Source organism: Lepidochelys kempii, chromosome 11, assembly GCF_965140265.1.
Source record: "Lepidochelys kempii isolate rLepKem1 chromosome 11, rLepKem1.hap2, whole genome shotgun sequence".
NCBI classification, from domain to species: Eukaryota; Metazoa; Chordata; order Testudines; family Cheloniidae; genus Lepidochelys; species Lepidochelys kempii.
Genome location: NC_133266.1, coordinates 68,059,044 through 68,076,236, shown reverse-complemented (window position 1 = coordinate 68,076,236; position 17,193 = coordinate 68,059,044). Strand labels below are relative to the sequence as shown.

The window sequence follows — 17,193 nt, the reverse complement described above, 5'->3', positions numbered from 1 at the left end:
GAGGATCTGGGTCTTTGGATATGACTACACTGCAGTGAAACATCCGAGGCTGGCCTGGGTCAGCAGGCTTGGGCCTGTGGGGCTATAAGATGTCAGTGTAGATGTTCAGGCTTGGGCTGAAGCCTGGCTCTGGGACCTTCCTGCCTCACGGGGTCCCAGGACCCAGCCCGACCCCAAACATCTACACGACAGATTTACAGTCCCACAGCTCGAGCCCTGTGAGCCTGAGTCAGCCGACATGGGCCAGCCACGGGTGTTTTGTTGCAATACCCTTAAGCTCAATTCTGGCCCTGGCTATGGGCTTGCACAAGGGAGGAAGGGGACATAAAGGCACCCACTCACTCCCCTGGGCTGGCTACATGGATGATGGATCACTGAACACGGGATGTGGGAGAGTGGGAGGAATGCAGCCACTGTGAGGCTGATACTGCCTTTCCCAAACAAGTTGAGGCCAATGGACAGGCATTGGTAGCTCCATCCCCCTTTGTGCCTAGATCAGCACAGACGAGCCAGCACACTAGGGGAAGCCGTCTGGTTCCAGATCTGCTCCTGCACTGCCCCATCTGTGAAGCTTGTAGCAAAAGCCACAATGGAGTCATTACTTCACTGGGAGCTGGATACAGAAGCCAGTGGTCCTGCAAAGAGGTTGTCCCAAGCAAACCCTGAAGATCCACCCTGTGATTATGGATGTTTAGCCATTATGCTGGAGCTAAGTCCTGCCTTTCAAGAACAGGAACTAGCCATCACAGTTCTATGGCTTTTCTTATCTTTTATATATTCATCTTTTTCCCATTTCTCAAAAGCTTGTATTGTGTGTGTACTGACAAAAACCTTAGTAAAAATAAGGAACACTGGTTCCCATTTACACTAAGGCCCCTTGTCATGGTTCTGGCAGGCTAAAGGAGCCTTAACATAGGCAGACATGTCCTTCACAAGTACCAAATGAGAATCAAGCCAAAGCTCCTGAGCTTAGAAAATCATTATAGATTCAAATGAAGAAAACACCATGTCACAAGAATTAGATTAAAAAAAAATTTTTTTTTCAGGTTATCTAGCTCCTCGGAACCTCCCCAGCGCTGGTTTTTTCCCATTCCTACAAACCTTGCTCTGTGATTCAGATGCCAAGTGCAAGGACACACCATACACACCAGAAGATCTGTTACCAAGACTTCCTGGCAACTCCCCTCTCAGACGGTAAGGGAATATGAAACTGCCTTGTTGTTATTGGCTATGGAGCCAGCCATTCAGTGACGTGTGGGGGCAAGCATGCATGCAATTTCTGTGCATCGCTCTCAGTGAGTGGTAGACCAGTTCTAGGCACTACAGTGCTTTAGAAACGTGTGTAAGAATGGGCAAATTGCCCACTGGGCACGTTAAAAATGTTTCTATTAAAATAATTATAGAAGGAGCTGGCACCAACATTATAATTCCCTGATGCTTTCCACGATAAGAAAATCTTCCAACACTCAATGCACACACACACACACGAGGGCTGAAGTAAGGTTGCCAGAGAAATACAGGGGTGGCGCAGATCCCCACTGCAGGGGTTAAGATTTTACGAGCAGGACCTCTGTGCACTCATCTTTTGTCAATATTCCCTAAAGCAGCGGTTCTCAACCGGGGGCCCCTGGTGGGCCACGGGTGGGTTTCAAGGGATCCACCAAGCATGGCTGGCATTGGACCCGCTAGGGGCCAGGGCAGAAAGCCAAAGCCCTGCCATGCAGGACTGCAGCCGAGGGCCTGCAGCCCCATCACCTGGAGCCTGAGCAACTTAACTTTATGGTGCCCCCTGTGACGTGGGCCCCTGGACAATTGCCCTGCTTCCTACTCCCAATGCCAGTCCTGGCTTTTCTATGCAGAAAACCAGTTGTTGTGGCACAGATGAGCCATGGAATTTTTATAGCATGTTGGGGGGGCTTCAGAAAGAAAAGGCTGAGAACCCCTGCCCTACTTTGAGCCCTAAAAGATGCTCTTGGTAAATCAGCTCTCCTAGCTCAGAATGATGATCTATCACCCGAGGCAGGTGGGCCAGATACTCAGCTGGTGTAGATGATCTGTCATTCCATTGAAATCAGCAGAACTTTGCTGACTTACACACATGATGATCTGGCCCAGTACCTCTGGGGTGACACTGGGAACTTTGTGTTAGAGTGACTACTATCATTTCTACTGGGCTAGTGTCTAGAGGCCCCAACCAAGAGCAGGGAACCATTATGCTCCGCATTATACGAACACACTGTAAGGGTGTGTCTACACTGTAGGGTGAGCCTGGGTCTGTGGGTCTCAAGTCATCAGGCTCGGTGCTTCTAAGCCTGCGCTTGAGTGTTCACACTGATAGTGACCCTGGGTTTAGAATTTCTGAACCCTGATCTCACACCCTCGATCACACGTCCCCACTGCCCTTCACAGACCAGAGCCAGACCAGCCTATCCCAGGTTTCTTAGTGCACTCCCCAGCTGTAGCCCTTTGTTCGTGGTGCACTGTGGGAAAACTTGACTGTCCATTCCGTGGCACTGTACCAGAAACCATCTCAGCCTGTCAACACATCCAGCTGAGCCATCTTTCGGGTCTGCATGCTCCCGGCAACCAGAGCCAGCAACATGGATGAGGCCCCATTTGAAGAACTTGTCCTGCTTGTGCTTGCACTCCTGTTTCGGGAAATGGGCAGAGCACGGCAGAAGTACCCTAAGTAACAGTTCTTGCACTAAAAAGTTTGCTACCTAGGTAGTAGAGCTGGTCGGAAAAGCTCTGATGCAACATTTCATAGAGACGGTTTGATTTTGTTGAAATTGTGATGGAACCCAGGCAGGGCTCTGATGGAATCCTGCCTGCCAGGTTTCTGAAACCTGCCTCATTTCCTCACCTGCCCAGCTCTTTGACAGCTGAGAACCTGAAAGCACTAGGAACCCGAGCTCCGAAGCTCTTTGGCTTCTCAATTCTCTGCAGTTTTCCTGACGGGCAGCTGTGGAGTGGGTTCTCAGCGCTCCCAGCTCTCTGTGTGTTTATCGAGTTGCCTGATAGGGAGCCAAGACCCAGGAAGTCTTGGGAGCTGCAATTTCCAGGGGAGCTCGGGGGCAGACCACCAGGGGAACTGCCCTAGAACTGGAGCTCCATCCCCTTTCACCTAGAATTTCAAAATTTTGGGGTTTCGTTCCAAATGGGAATGAAACCAAATCTGAAAATATTGAAATCCTGCATGAAACAGAATTCCCTTTCTCCTCACAGCTCTGCTAAATAGACCAAGCGCTGGACTTGCCTGAGGTCCCCTAGCAGATGAGTAGCAGAGCAATGAATAGAGGCCTGGTCTCTCGATTCCCGGTCCACTGCTCAATCCGGTAGACCAGGCCGCCCTTGCTGTTTTGGCAGTCATCATTTGTGCTTCTTAAAGAAGGTGGTTAATTAGGGATCAAGAAATTATAACTCTCAGGCCCAAAGTTGTTTCAATTGTTGCCATTCCTCCTAATTTGTCTTTTATTGTTTTGTGGAAAGAGGGCCAGATAAGGTTTTATTTTCCCAGCAGAAAATTTTGACAAATGTGGAAAAAAACTTGAAAACTCAAAAACTGATTTAAAAAATAATAATAATTTGGCAACTGAAAACCAAAATATTTTGGCCAAATTGTAGCACCCCTGCCTCCTCCCCCCAGTCATTTGGATTGTTAATCAGCTTCCCTGTCACTGGTAATGTTTATACATTGCTTTGTACAATATAAAACGAGTGTATCTGTATGTGCTCATGCATTTGTGTATGCACGCTCGCATGTTCATTGATTAGATGCTTAATTTATCCATTTTACAGGCTGTGAAAGCCTAACTGAAAACTGTAGGGTATGTGATATCAGCAAAAGGGTTACTTGGAGCAAAACAACATCCGGAGGTCTCTGATTTCAGTTATGGCTCTAGGGTAGGATCAGCCAATGGGAATTTGTTTTGATTACGTAACACTTCTATCTTGGTGTTTCACTGGCTGGATGTGTTGCCACTAGACATTTTTCTGGAGGATTTTAGGGGAGTCACATTGAGAAAACTAAGAATTTGTCTCCTATTATGCAGCTTGGTTAAACTTGTCATTTTGCTAACTTACCTCTGAACTGTTCATTTCTATTGCTCCAAACACAGTAAATAAGCCAGTTTCTCAGCTTCAGTTCCATCTCACTTCCGGAGCAATTGAATGTCATCTGGCTGCTGCTAGCCAGCTGAGATTTCCCTCAGTGAAGTGAAACTGGTTCCCATGCCAACACCCTTCTCTCCTCACTCCCACCCCCAGTTTAGGAGATGATTCACAGGATGGAGGTAGAGCTCTGGTACCCTATGGTGATTCTCAAGAGGAGTATAGTCCCTTAGTGAGCACAGCCTGTTGTCTTAATTTAGAGTAGCCCCTAGGTTGCTTTAACTTGCAGTAGAGCCTGGGCAACTGTAAAATCAGGGAAACACAATCAGCTCCTTGGTGTCCCATCCCGGTCTTGTGCCGAGCATGTCTTGGGCAAAGGACAGAATCTGGCGTGATTATGTTTAGCCCTTCATTCAAATACAGGACATTAGATAGAGATTGGACCTAATTAATGCCAGATGTAATTCAAATGTAGTCAGTGGGGCTACATAAGGGGTGAATTTGGCCTTCTCTTTGTATTCAGTATCTGGGCCTGCCACTGGAGTCAATGGTACTGAACCAGAACTTCAGCGCAAACTTCAGCGTAGCATGAATCAAAACCCCTCATCCAACCAGCCCTGAAAGTCAGCTCCAGCTTTAACCTGAGACCATCTCTAGTTTAGCATAAGTTCAGTTTTAAGCAACCGTATGTGGAGTTACAGGTCTTGTCTCTTTCTTTATAGGAGAAAACAGAAAAGGTCATCTAACCTGGGGAAGGCCATCCATCCATCACCGCAGAGTGCTGAGGTTCCAAAAAGCAGGAACGCTTCACGAGGTATGTTATTCAATTCTATTAGTGTTTAGAGAGCTCTCGGTGTGCTGCATGGAAAGGTCTAATCTTTTAAAGGTTCATCTTTTAAAGCTCTCCTGACAGAGATGCAATTCCTAGAAGAGTGCTGTTGAAATGATGGATATGTTCTCCATGGCCGCTTGAGTGTACTAGTGCTATTATTTTAAACTCGTGGGAATAATCACAAATAAATGTCTTTACAAAGCTCAAAAATTTCTTAACCCCTTAGGGATCAGAGGTTAGGCCCTCCTAGAGCCGAATCCGGTGTTGGAATGTGGCCAGAACACTAAAGTTTTCTTCTAAGGAATGCCATGAGATCTTTGATGCCCACTAGGGCCATCCAAATATTTCATAAATAAAAATGCATGTAACTAATATTGCCTTTTTCCCTGTTCAGAACTCGTCCACAAACTGACTATGATTTTTGCAAATTTCTTATTCAAAATTCTTCAGCAGATAATTTCTGTGAATAATCCTTTCCCTGTAGCTCATTTGTGGCAATGTGAATATTTAATCTTTGAGATGTTTTCATTGGTCACAAGTTTCTCTTTCACTGAAGGAGTACTGTATATCTTAGGTTTCAAGTATAAATAATCATAATTATTATTATACAATATGTGCTAGGAGTTTCCCAAACATTCAGGATGGACATCTCTGTTCCAAGGAGCTCTAATTCAATTATGAATTCACAATTCACATTCTGTAATATCTATTACGTATTCATAATGACCAGAGGTGGTCAGGAAGGCTTAAGTTTTACATCTAATTCAAAAAATTACAGGTCAGATGTAAACTGGCATAACTGCATTGATTTCATTGAACAATATAGTTGCGAACATGTGAATGTATACAAATTAGGTCTGTCAAGCAAGTAAAAACATTAATTGTGATTAATCGCACTGTTAATAACAGAATACCATTTATTTAAATATTTTGCATGTTTTCTACATTTTCAAATATATTGATTTCAGTTACAACACAGAATACAAAGTGTACAGTGCTCACTTTATAGTTATTTTTGATTACACGTATTTGCACTGTAAAAAACCAGAGAAATAGTATTTTTCAATTCACCTAATAGAAGTAGTGTAGTGCAATCTCTTTATCATGAAAGTTGAACTTTCAAATGTAGAATTATGTACAAAAAATAACTGCATTCAAAAATAAAACAATGTAAAACTTTAGAGTCTACAAGTCCACTCAGTCCTACTTCTTGTTCAGCCAAATGATCAGACAAACAAGTTTGTTTACATTTGCAGAAGATAATGCTGTCTGCTTCTTGTTTACAATGCCACCTGAAAGTGAGAACAGGCATTCTCATGGCACTGTTGTAGCCGGCATCACAAGATATTTACATGCCAGATGCACTAAAGATTCATATGTCCCTTCATGCTTCTACCACCATTCCAGGGGACATGTGTCCATGCTGATAATGGGTTCTACTCTATAACAATGCAAAGCAGTGTGGACTGACGCATGTTATTTTCAGTATCTGCGTCAGGTGCCACCAGCAGAAGATTGATTTTCTTTTCTGGTGGTTCAGGTTCTGTACGTTCCACATTGGAGTGTTGCTCTTTTAAGACTTCTGAAAGCATGCTCCACACCTCGTCCCTCCTAGATATTGGAAGGCACTTCGGATCCTTAAATCTTGGGTTGAGTGCTGTAGCTATCTTTAGAAATCTCACATTGGTACCTTCTTTGCGTTTTGTCAGATCTGCAGTGAAAGTGTTATTAAAATGAACAATATTTGCTGAATCATCATCCAAGGCTGCTATAACATGAAATATATGGCAGTATGTGGGTAAAACAGAGCAGGGGACATACAATTCTCCCCCAAGGAGTTCAGTCACAAATTTAATTAACACATTTTTTTTAATGAGCATAGATTCATAGATTCATAGATATTAAGGTCAGAAGGGACCATTATGATCATCTAGTCTGACCTACTGCACAACGCAGGCCACAGAATCTCACCCACCCACTCCTGCGAAAAACCTCTCACCTATGTCTGAGCTATTGAAGTCCTCAAATCATGATTTAAAGACTTCAAGGAGCAGAGAATCCTCCAGCAAGTGACCTGTGCCCCATGCTACAGAGGAAGGCGAAAAACCTCCAGGGCCTCTGCCAATCTGCCCTGGAGGAAAACTCCTTCCCGACCTCAAATATGGCGATCAGCTAAACCCTGAGAATATGGGCAAGATTCAGCAGCCAGATAACTGACTTTCTTTTATTCTGATATACAGATTCAGTTAGAATTCAGCCAGCACACTGAGGTTCCCAAAACACTTCCCAAAAGAATCCCAGGGGATCTTTAAGGCTCATGAGCAGCAGGGGTCTCTTCCACTGAATCACGATCACAACACCCCTTCTCCCAAACACTCAGTTTCCCCATCATCAGCATGGAAGCATGTCCTCTGGAATGGTGGCCGAAGCATGAAAGTGCATACCAGTATTTAGCATATCTGGCACGTAAATACCTTGCAATGATGGCTACAAAAGTGCCATGCAAATGCCTGTTCTCACTTCTGGTGACATTGTAAATAAGAACAGGGCAGCATTATCTCCTGTAAATGTAAACAAACTTGTTTGTCGTAGCAATTGGCTGAAGAAGTAGGATTGAGTGGACTTGTAGGCTCTCAACTTTTACACTGTTTTGCTTTTGAGTACAGTTATGTAACCAAAAAAAAAATCTACATTTGTAAGATGCACTTTCACAAAAAAGAGATTGCACTACAGTACTTGTATGAGGTGAATTGAAAAATATTATTTCTTTTGTAAAAAGAAAAGGAGTACTTGTGGCACCTTAGAGACTAACCAATTTATTTGAGCATGAGCTTTCGTGAGCTACAGCTCACTTCATCGGTATGCATCCGATGAAGTGAGCTGTAGCTCACGAAAGCTCATGCTCGAATAAATTGGTTAGTCTCTAAGGTGCCACAAGTACTCCTTTTCTTTTTGCGAATACAGACTAACACGGCTGTTACTCTGAAACCTATTTCTTTTGTTTATCATTTGTTCAGTGCAAATATTTGTAATAAAAAATAATATACCTTTTGATTTCAATTACAACACAGAATACAATATATATGAAAAAGTAGAAAAACATACAAAATGTTTAATAAATTTTAATTGGTATTCTACTGTTTAACAGTGTGATTAAAACTGCGATTAATCACAGTTAGTTTTTTTAATCACGATTAATTGTTTTGAGTTAATCATTTGATTAACTGCGATTAATCTATAGCCCTAATACAAATAGTTCTAAGAATGTTGACTTCAGTGCAGCCATGCCGATTTACATTTACAGTTGAGGATGTGCAGTATACCTCAAGTAGGATAATAAACAGTGCCACCCGGTGAATCACTGAGTTCACTTCCTGCAGTGCTTTGGTGTTCCTTAGAGATGTCCCACCCAACCACAGGCCCAGCCTGACCTCCATTACCTAGTAAGACCTTGTAAGATGACTCCACCAGTGTGATGACTGCAAGACTGAAGACCCAGCATGAAAGTAAATGTGAAGACCCAATAAAACATTCAAATGGATGAGTTTTAAAAGGTTACAAAAGGAAAATGTGACCCTTAGGATTTCATTAGATCAGATAAATCCCTTAAATATTTGATATTGACATACATCGTTGAAGATGGAGTAGTGACTAGAACTTTTTGGGAAATAGTTTTCATGAGAAAATGCCACTGTTGAAGCCAGAACTTTTTACAGAAATGGGTTGGTTTCGACCAGTTTTTCAAGTTGAAAATTTTGGGGGGGGGGGAAAGGAATGAGACTGTCGACATGTTTTGTTTCGACATTTTTGAAAAAAGAAGTTCAGCTTTTTTGGTTTGAAATTAATTTTTGTTTTAAAATTTGAGCTAATTATTGTAAAAATGAGGTGTAATGGTCAAAATCAAAACAAAACATTCTGAAATGATCAAAATGAAATGTTTTGAGAGCGAGCACACCTGATTTAAAAAGAAAAGTTCGGTTAGCAACCAATGTCAAAATTATTACTTTTTGTCCCAGTCTGGGAGGAGAAATGTTTTGATACAATTTTTGTGCAATGGGAAAACTGTTTTCCGCCCTGCACTGTTACTAATCACACAAGCAAAGACGTAGCGTTGCTAATTGTGCTATTGCATGAGGTGGTTTACTCGAGAGGTTAAGAATCATGGTCTTATTTGTGTCAGAACATTACATTAAGTATAGTGTTTGAAAATTCTCATTATTACAGCGATATTGGATTCAGTAGCTAACCTGAAAAGCACCTTGGAGGACATTTCATCACCGTCCAACTTGAGTTCCAGAATAAACGTGCTCAACAAAATTCTAAGTTTGGGAAAGGTAATTTTTGCACCCGTGGCGCAGTGCCGTGGAATGAATTTGTTTTTGTTTAAATAACAGAGTTTTAAGCGGAATGGGGCCGATTCCTAGCTGGTGTGAATTGATTTCAATGGAGTTATGATGATCGTGACGCCAGCTGACAAGCTGCCCCTATCCTTTGAACATGTATTTTATTTTAGGAAAGGGAAGATAGTTACGGAGGATGGGTTGTTAAGTGACTATGGTAAATTTACAAAAAGAAAAGGAGTACTAGTGGCACCTTAGAGACTAACCAATTTAGTTTTCCTCTAAACATAACCAGCAAGTATTATGTTAGACATCCAAATTACTTTGCCACTTCACAGATTACCAAATACCAACAGACCATACCCTGATATACGAGCACAGGACTTTTCTATTTTCTTCAAAGCAAGGGCACTCCATGAGGCAAAATGTATATCCTCTTTCACATTCAACTAAAATACCATGTCACAGTCATTGCGATCATAGTCAGCATTTGCCAACAGCTACCACACGGTGGTTTCAGAGATGCCCCAATATCCGTCTGTGATAATAATTGTTTAGGGATGTGAGCTTTTTGTCAGTTAATGTACAACACTATTCTCTGGACTTTGTCACCCTTTAATTGATGAATTATAAACTATAATGAATATATTAATGTTTTTATGTTACGGCCCCAATCATGCAAACACTTACCCATGTGCTTAACTACAAGCGTGTGAATAGACTCAGAGAAGTCGGTGGCACCATTCACATGTATAAAATTAAAGTATGTACATAAATGTTTGTGGGATCAGGGCTAAATTGTTTAACGTAATTACCACCAGTCACAATTCCTTATTGCTTTGATTAAAGTCACTGTCAGGAAAACCCTGTTTTTATCACCACTAAAGTTAAATTTCCCTTTTAGGTGCAGACACAGGATTCATCGGCAGCAAACATCAAAATTGTTATCTGTGAGATCCTGTCACCATATATAGCCTCTTCTGATCTCCCCTGGGAAAGCATGGGAGCAAATGTTCACAGGACGTTTTGTTTTACCAACTCGTCTCTTTTAGAGTCATTTTTCCAAGCATTCAGAAGTCAGATATCTCAGGTGACTAGCCACCTCCTCTTGTCTTGTCTTGAGAATATTAATAATGGCTATTATTATTCTGATTGTTGTATTGGGGTAGTGCCTGGGAGCCCTCCTAATGGACTAAGATCCCATGTACAAGGTGCTGTACAAACACACAACCAAAAGATGGTCCCTGCCCTAAATAATTTGCATTCTAATTCCTTAGGAACAAGGATAATGTAATTGCTTATGGGTCACATTCTTCAAAGCATCTATTGGAATGAAGCACTCAATGCCCATTGAAAAGCAATGAGACTTAGGTGCCTAACTTACTCCCACTGGTGTTTTAAAAATTTCCATAATAAAGATGGTTTGTTTCCTCCTGTTATTAGTCTGCCTGCTTTAGTAAATATAGGGATCTGCTGAGAATATTAGTAGATTTTTAAGGCCAGAGAGATCATCATGACCATCTAACCTGACCTCTTTCATAGGAGCCATATAATTTTACACAATGTCAATCCCAATAATTTGTGAAAGAGCATATCTTTCAAATGGCCATATAATTTATCACTCAAAACAATTATATCTTAAATAAAGTGTATGCTCCCTATTTATCAGGACAAGGGCTGGTTTTCACTTGTCTTGCCTTCTCATTCTCAGTCTCATACAGAAAGCTAGACTAGGTGACACCCATGAGCAGAGTTCTCCGAACGAATCGCCTGATGGAGTCACAGCCCGTGCTGCACAGATGCAAAGTCTTTAAAACTAGTTAGACCGCAGGGATCTTATGCTTTGACGCATTCATACTCCAGCACTGAGATGCGTCTAATAAAGGAATCCTGGTCACGGCACTCTGCCACTTAGAGCCAAATGGTCGGCTGATGTAAAGATGCTGCTTTGTTGACTTACATGGATTTCTCCCTGTTTGCACCATCAGGGAATTGGGCCCATGTTATTTTCTCACCCCCCCCCCCCATGGTTCTCGTTTTACCACCTGTCATCTTCCCTACGTCCATTGTTTTATGATCTCTGCTGTAGAACCTTGTTGTTCTCGGTCCACGAGGGAATCCGCAGAGAGGATTTCATGAAGGAGAACAAGTTATTCCACCACGCTGTGCTCATCAGTGACTCACCGCGGAAGGACTAGCTAGAGCTGGACTCCTCCCAAGACCTGTAACAGCTTAAACAATCGCTTGAAATGGAATTTAGATAGGCTGGCCAAATTCATCCATGGTGTAAACCCATTCATTTCAGCAGAGTTACACTTGGGAGGAATATGATCCATTGACACAACTGTAGGTACAATAGGCAGAATCACCCAGATATGAGATCTGCTGAATGCCTGCGCAGGGGAATAAGGAGGCGTGTGGAACCTCCTTGCCTACAGAGTGTACCTGCATTGCCAGATCCTAAGTGGAGGGAAATCAGTTGCCAATGGACTGCTACCCTCCCTGCCCGCACAGGTTGGTGAGGAGTGGTTTGTCAGGTGTGTGGAATGAGCAGAACCCCATAAAGCACCAGGCAGCACAACTAAACTGTCTTAGAGGGGGTCGTAAACTGTGCTAGAAAAAGGGAGGGGGCATCTTACTTCCCCACAGAGCAGAGATTGAATTGTGACTCCATGTGACCCCAATCTGGTTCCTTCTCATGCTCTTGGGTCATTGCAGTTGTGTGTTATCCCTTGCTGAGGCTGGATTGTAAGGGTACAGCCTCGCTCAGAATAAATAGCGTACTCAGCCCACAATTGTATTACATTCAAAAATATTTTCCAATTTTAATTTTCATACAACTGGTAAAGGCCTTCCAAAAGTGTCCTGGGGTTACCAGAGTTTAAAATGCTCTGGTACGAATTCTAGATAGCTGTACCCGTTTGTATGTGCAATGTGAATATTTTGGTTATGTGGTGCAGCTAGTTAACAAATATTAAATTCTTCTTTACCCCTTAAATAATTTTATCTTGTTTTTATGGTTTAAGTTGCAGCAGGACCCTCAGTACCAGATGATGTTTGTCAAAGAAACCGTCTCGTTCCTGTCACTCATTTCACGAGTGCAGAATGATACCTCTCTGTGGCATTTCCTCTTGATGGCCCCAGATGTGGTCCAAGGCAGTCTGAGGATGAAGGATATATTTGCTTTTCTTCAAAACACAAACAGGTAGGAGAACAGCACGGATGGGAAGGGCGCTGACGGTAGGGTGGTTATGCTTGTTATTGAGCAGCCAGTCGTGATGTGGCAACTCAAAGCAACAAAACCTGAGTTTTGTTGGTGCAGGGCTATCTTACTATATGTCTGAAGGTCTCTAAGGATAGTGGGTAAAACAGTGACTTTCAGTGAGACTCGAGCCCCTATGGGTACACAGCCCGCAGAAGTGAGCCTTTCAGCCTGAGGTTAACAGACTTGTGTACTAAAAACATCACTGCAGACATTCCAGCTTGGGCTGGAGCTCGCCCTCTGAAGCCCACCCGGACCTGCAACTTCAAAGTTCTGTCTACATGGCTAATTTTAGAGCACTAGCACAAGCCCTGCTAGCCCAAGTCTGTCAACCTGGGTTGGAGGGCTTGCTCCTATGGGTGGTGTAGACATACCCGATGTCGCTAAATCACTTGTGAAAGTGACTCCTGTGCCACTCAAGCACTTTTGCAAATTTTACCCAGTGTCAGCTGGCTGTCAGCCTGTTCTGAGGCATAGTCGGTATGCAGCTATCATTACCATGTGGAAGTTGAAACGCTAGGTAACTGACTGTCCAAAATGTCAGATGAAGACACATCCTTTCTTCAGTGCTCTGCGATAGATTTTTGATGATGATATTAGCTAACCAGCTCCTTCCAGAGGATCTCAGGGCCAGATGCGCTGGTATACGCTAGCGGCTTTGTACCACTCTCTGAATTTGGCTTAGAAGAAATCTTAAATGAGGTTTATGGTTACTTCGCATTGCTACATTGGCATCAAGCAGCCAGACCAGAGAGGTGAATCTGGCTTTTAGAGTTTTGTGGCTTTGAAACTATAGCTCTAGGTAGGAAGAAGTACCTTTGGCATGATATTTGTTGCTCAACAGTTACAGAGAAAATGGAGGGGACAAAACAGAGACTCAGACATAGGCTTTATTGCCCCGATTGAAACCTTTGACACTATCTTCAACTAGGATTGTGAAAACTTTCCTTAGTGGGCTCAGTCCTGAAGTCCTTTCCCAATTCTTACTCAGACAAAACTCCCATCGAAATCAAAAGGACTTCAGGATGTGCCCCAAATTGGGGTATCAGGAGAAATTTGTGCAACTCATCCACTGGCTGTGTGACCGAAAGCTGGATAGTGTATCTGCAGAGATCATTGTCTCTGGTCCACTTTATAATATCCAATGGAGTCAAACCACGTATCTCTTTGCCAAGTCTCTTTCCAGCAATGATTGATGGAGATGAGGCTGGCAAGCTGTATTTAATATCAAACACCTGCTAAGCTCCTTAACTTGAACAGTTTGAAGACCCTTGCAGAAGTTGCCAAGAGGGTTGGTTGTGAACCTTTTTATGGAGCTGATTGTGATCTTGGAGGACTCACTCTTGCTCATCATTAACAAGAAGCAGAGGAAACTAAAAACAATCCAAGTGCCATTAGTCTGGAGAAAACTGAGATAATGTCCTAACCTGCGCTTGGGGACGCACATGTAAACTCTAGTATCCCGATCCTCAGTGGAGCCACTCTCAATGTGATAACAGATTTCACTTCCTTTGAAGGGGTTTTGTCAATGCTACTCTTTTTAATCAAGGAGTTACCTGTGAGTGTCCACATTCATTAGATTGCTGCTTCCAGACCTGTAACCAGGACTATATCACGCAAGAAGACATAACATTCACTATGCTATTCCATCTCACAGGGACATGTTATCACCTGTACATCAAAGAGCTGTGCAGAATTTTGTTCGTGGCACCTTGGAGCTGGTATACCTAGAAAGTGGCATGATAAATGCAACAATAAAGGGTTTCTGCAAAGAACTTGCACAAATACAATTCGAAATTATGATTATGAAAGTACGTCTTAGCCAGACTGGGCATGTCCTCTACAGGAAAGATGAGGTTCTCAAGAAAATATTAAACAGTGATCTTTTTATAGGTGAATGATCAAGAGGCACACAAAGAACCTCCATCCATTGTGACGTTGATATTAACGTATGGGAAGCTGCTGCACCAGAGCAGAGCAGTCAAGTAACATCTTGTGCAGAAAGTTTTGGAGTAAATTTTATTACCCCACAGGAGAAACTGAGGCCTTGCAAGCAAAGAAAACAAGAATTATGGATAGGGTTGCCAATTTTGATTGGACATATTCCTGGAGGTTTCATCACATGACGTAATAATTAATTAAAGATTAATCTTTAATTCCTGAAGACTCCAGGACAATCCTGGGGGGCTTTGGCAACCCTTATTATGGACACACCTAGTAAGCATTCCTGTTTTTTAAATTTTCCTGCCCAGCCAGGAAATTAATAATTGGACTCTTCAGCTACCTTCAAGACCACAAAAGTTCTTGCAAAACTATTCAATGTCGAAATAAAAGACAAACAGTTTCTATTTCTACTACCTACTCCTTTACAAAATTTTTGCTCACTTTTGGCAATCCATAGCATCTAGTGCCCTCACTATTCCTTTCCTGATGCTTTTGGCACAATGAGTCAGGTGCAATTTTTATGCATGTCCCTGCAGCTCCTTCCCCTTTTGAGGCTCTTGCTGCTTACTCTTTCTAATGTGCGCCTGGGCAGAATGAAAATATTCAGGTTAACAATGAGGGGAGAAAACCTATCCAAGAACATTACAATAAATATGGAGATGCAATAAGCAGCATACTTCGTCCTTGCTCTGGGGCCATTCTTGCAAGGCAGTATGTGTTCGTCCACACAGTACAAATCAGCTCTACTATGCTGTTTGCATATCTCTTGCAGTATGTAAACAGGGCAGCAGTTGTAACTCCACATGCAATGCTGCACTGCAAAATGACTCCGCACCTACCATAAATTTTATACATGCAGAACATAGAGGGCCTGATCCAGTGCCCATTGAAGTCAATGGAAAGCGTCCCAAAGATTTCAATAGTCTTTGATATATGCTGTGTTGTTGTAGCTGTGTTGGTCCCAGGTTATTAGAGAGACAAGGTGAGTGAGATAATATCTTTTATTGGCCCAGCTTCTGTTGGTGAGAGACACGAGCATTTGAGTTTATGCAGAGCTCTTCTTCAGGTCAGGTTCTTCAGGTTTTTCAGGCCTGCGTAAGCTTGAATGCTTGTCTCTCTCTCTCACCAACAGAAATTGGTCCAATAAAAGATATTACCTCACCCACCTTGTCTCTCTAATGGTCTTTGAATCAGATCCATAAGACTGTGAATATTGAATAGCTATTTTAATGGATACCACTGTAATACAATCAACCTAAGTGACAGCTTTTTCTTTTCTAAAAGAGCCCTTGTTTCCCTTCGGTCTGAATGTTTTAGAGAAAAAATGAATTCTCTGAAATGGTCACACGTTTCCCATCCATTTATCTTGTCTTCTGTGGATTCCCACTTTATCTTGATCCTTACCTGCTCTATTTCTTAGTTTCTTTCAGGATAAAATTCACCCTGCACAGTGCACCGCCAGGACTGTGTGTCACTTTTGTCCTACTTATGCCTTATTTTGAGAAGTTAAGTAGTGTATAGGTTTTGCTTGAGCTTCTTGATAGGAGTGAATGTAATGAGTGTAAGGTGTTACACATTTCTGCTATTATACTGCTATGGGTTTCCTTCAAAGCCCTTTGTTAGCATTTTGTGCAGGATCAAACACATAATTAAACATAAGGGCAGCGTCTTTTTTGTCAAGTATTTTAAGAATGGTATGCCGCACTCCAGCTATTTTCCCCCGGTCTTTTGTTTCTCTCTGTAAACCTGGAACTACAATTTGTTATCATTGTTTTTCCCCCGTAGTGCTCTGATGGCATCTCAACAGATTTCTCCTCCAGTAATGAGTAATGATGGAATCAAACCTATCCAAAAAAGGGCTTTGCGTCTTTTGTATTCCCAGAACTGTTCAGAACAAGGTAAGATCCTTCAAACTAGCTGTATCTTTGTTGAAAAACTGCAGTACCAAGGAGAAACATACTGTGAGCTTGTAGGCAACCGGACCAGTCCTGTGCCATTCAGCTTAATGAATTGTCCCTTCAACTTTTAACAAATCTAAATAAATAAATAAAATGTCTCATTGCCAATGGAAACTTAAAACTCTTCCTCAATTAATCTGCTGCTACCAAAAAAGATATGTTTTTACAGCGTGATAATTAACATGAATTAGCTTTCTCAGTGTAATATCTTAGTGGAGACAAAGTGCCGTAGTTTTTACCTCAGTGTAACTAGGCACGGTCAACCCCAGGTGGAGAGTATGGTATTGAACTCAGGTAACTATGTAGAGGTGAAAACTGCAGTGCCTTGTCTCCAGTTGGACTTTACAGTGAGATAGCTATCTCAAGGTAGTTGTCTTGCATTAAAAACAAACTTATTGGCAGTGAAGGCAAAGCCTTTGAAACTTGTAGGGTATAGTCAAGTGGGATTACATGAGTGGTCAGGAGGGAAATAAAACATATTTTATATATACATATACAAAATATGCTATTCTCCATGTGCTCCTTTACCTAGTCCTAATCAATTTTCTGTTGTCTTGTTCAGTATGATTCATGGATAGTAGATGTTGGCATTGATAAGGAGGTTGTGGGATTAGTACAGGGTGGAATTCCATGCTTAAGGTGTGGTCTGGAAAAAAGCATGAAGTCAACTGGTGGGAGAAACAGACAGGGGAAGAGGTTCGAGGTCGCAATGATTGCAGAGCAGAGGGTATGGGAGGTGGTGCAAAC

At 42.3% G+C, this 17,193-nt stretch overlaps 1 protein-coding gene across 1 annotated transcript; it reads left to right on the top strand.

Annotated features, from left to right (window-relative positions):
• Positions 1 to 922: 922 nt before the first annotated feature.
• LOC140895261 (glucosylceramide transporter ABCA12-like) lies at positions 923 to 17,013 on the top strand. Its single transcript, XM_073304708.1, has 8 exons — positions 923 to 935; positions 1,047 to 1,194; positions 4,833 to 4,924; positions 9,167 to 9,276; positions 10,187 to 10,372; positions 12,309 to 12,487; positions 16,274 to 16,386; positions 17,009 to 17,013. Exons 1-8 carry the CDS (start codon positions 923 to 925, stop codon positions 17,011 to 17,013), a joined length of 846 nt encoding a protein of 281 aa, XP_073160809.1.
• Positions 17,014 to 17,193: the final 180 nt, after the last annotated feature.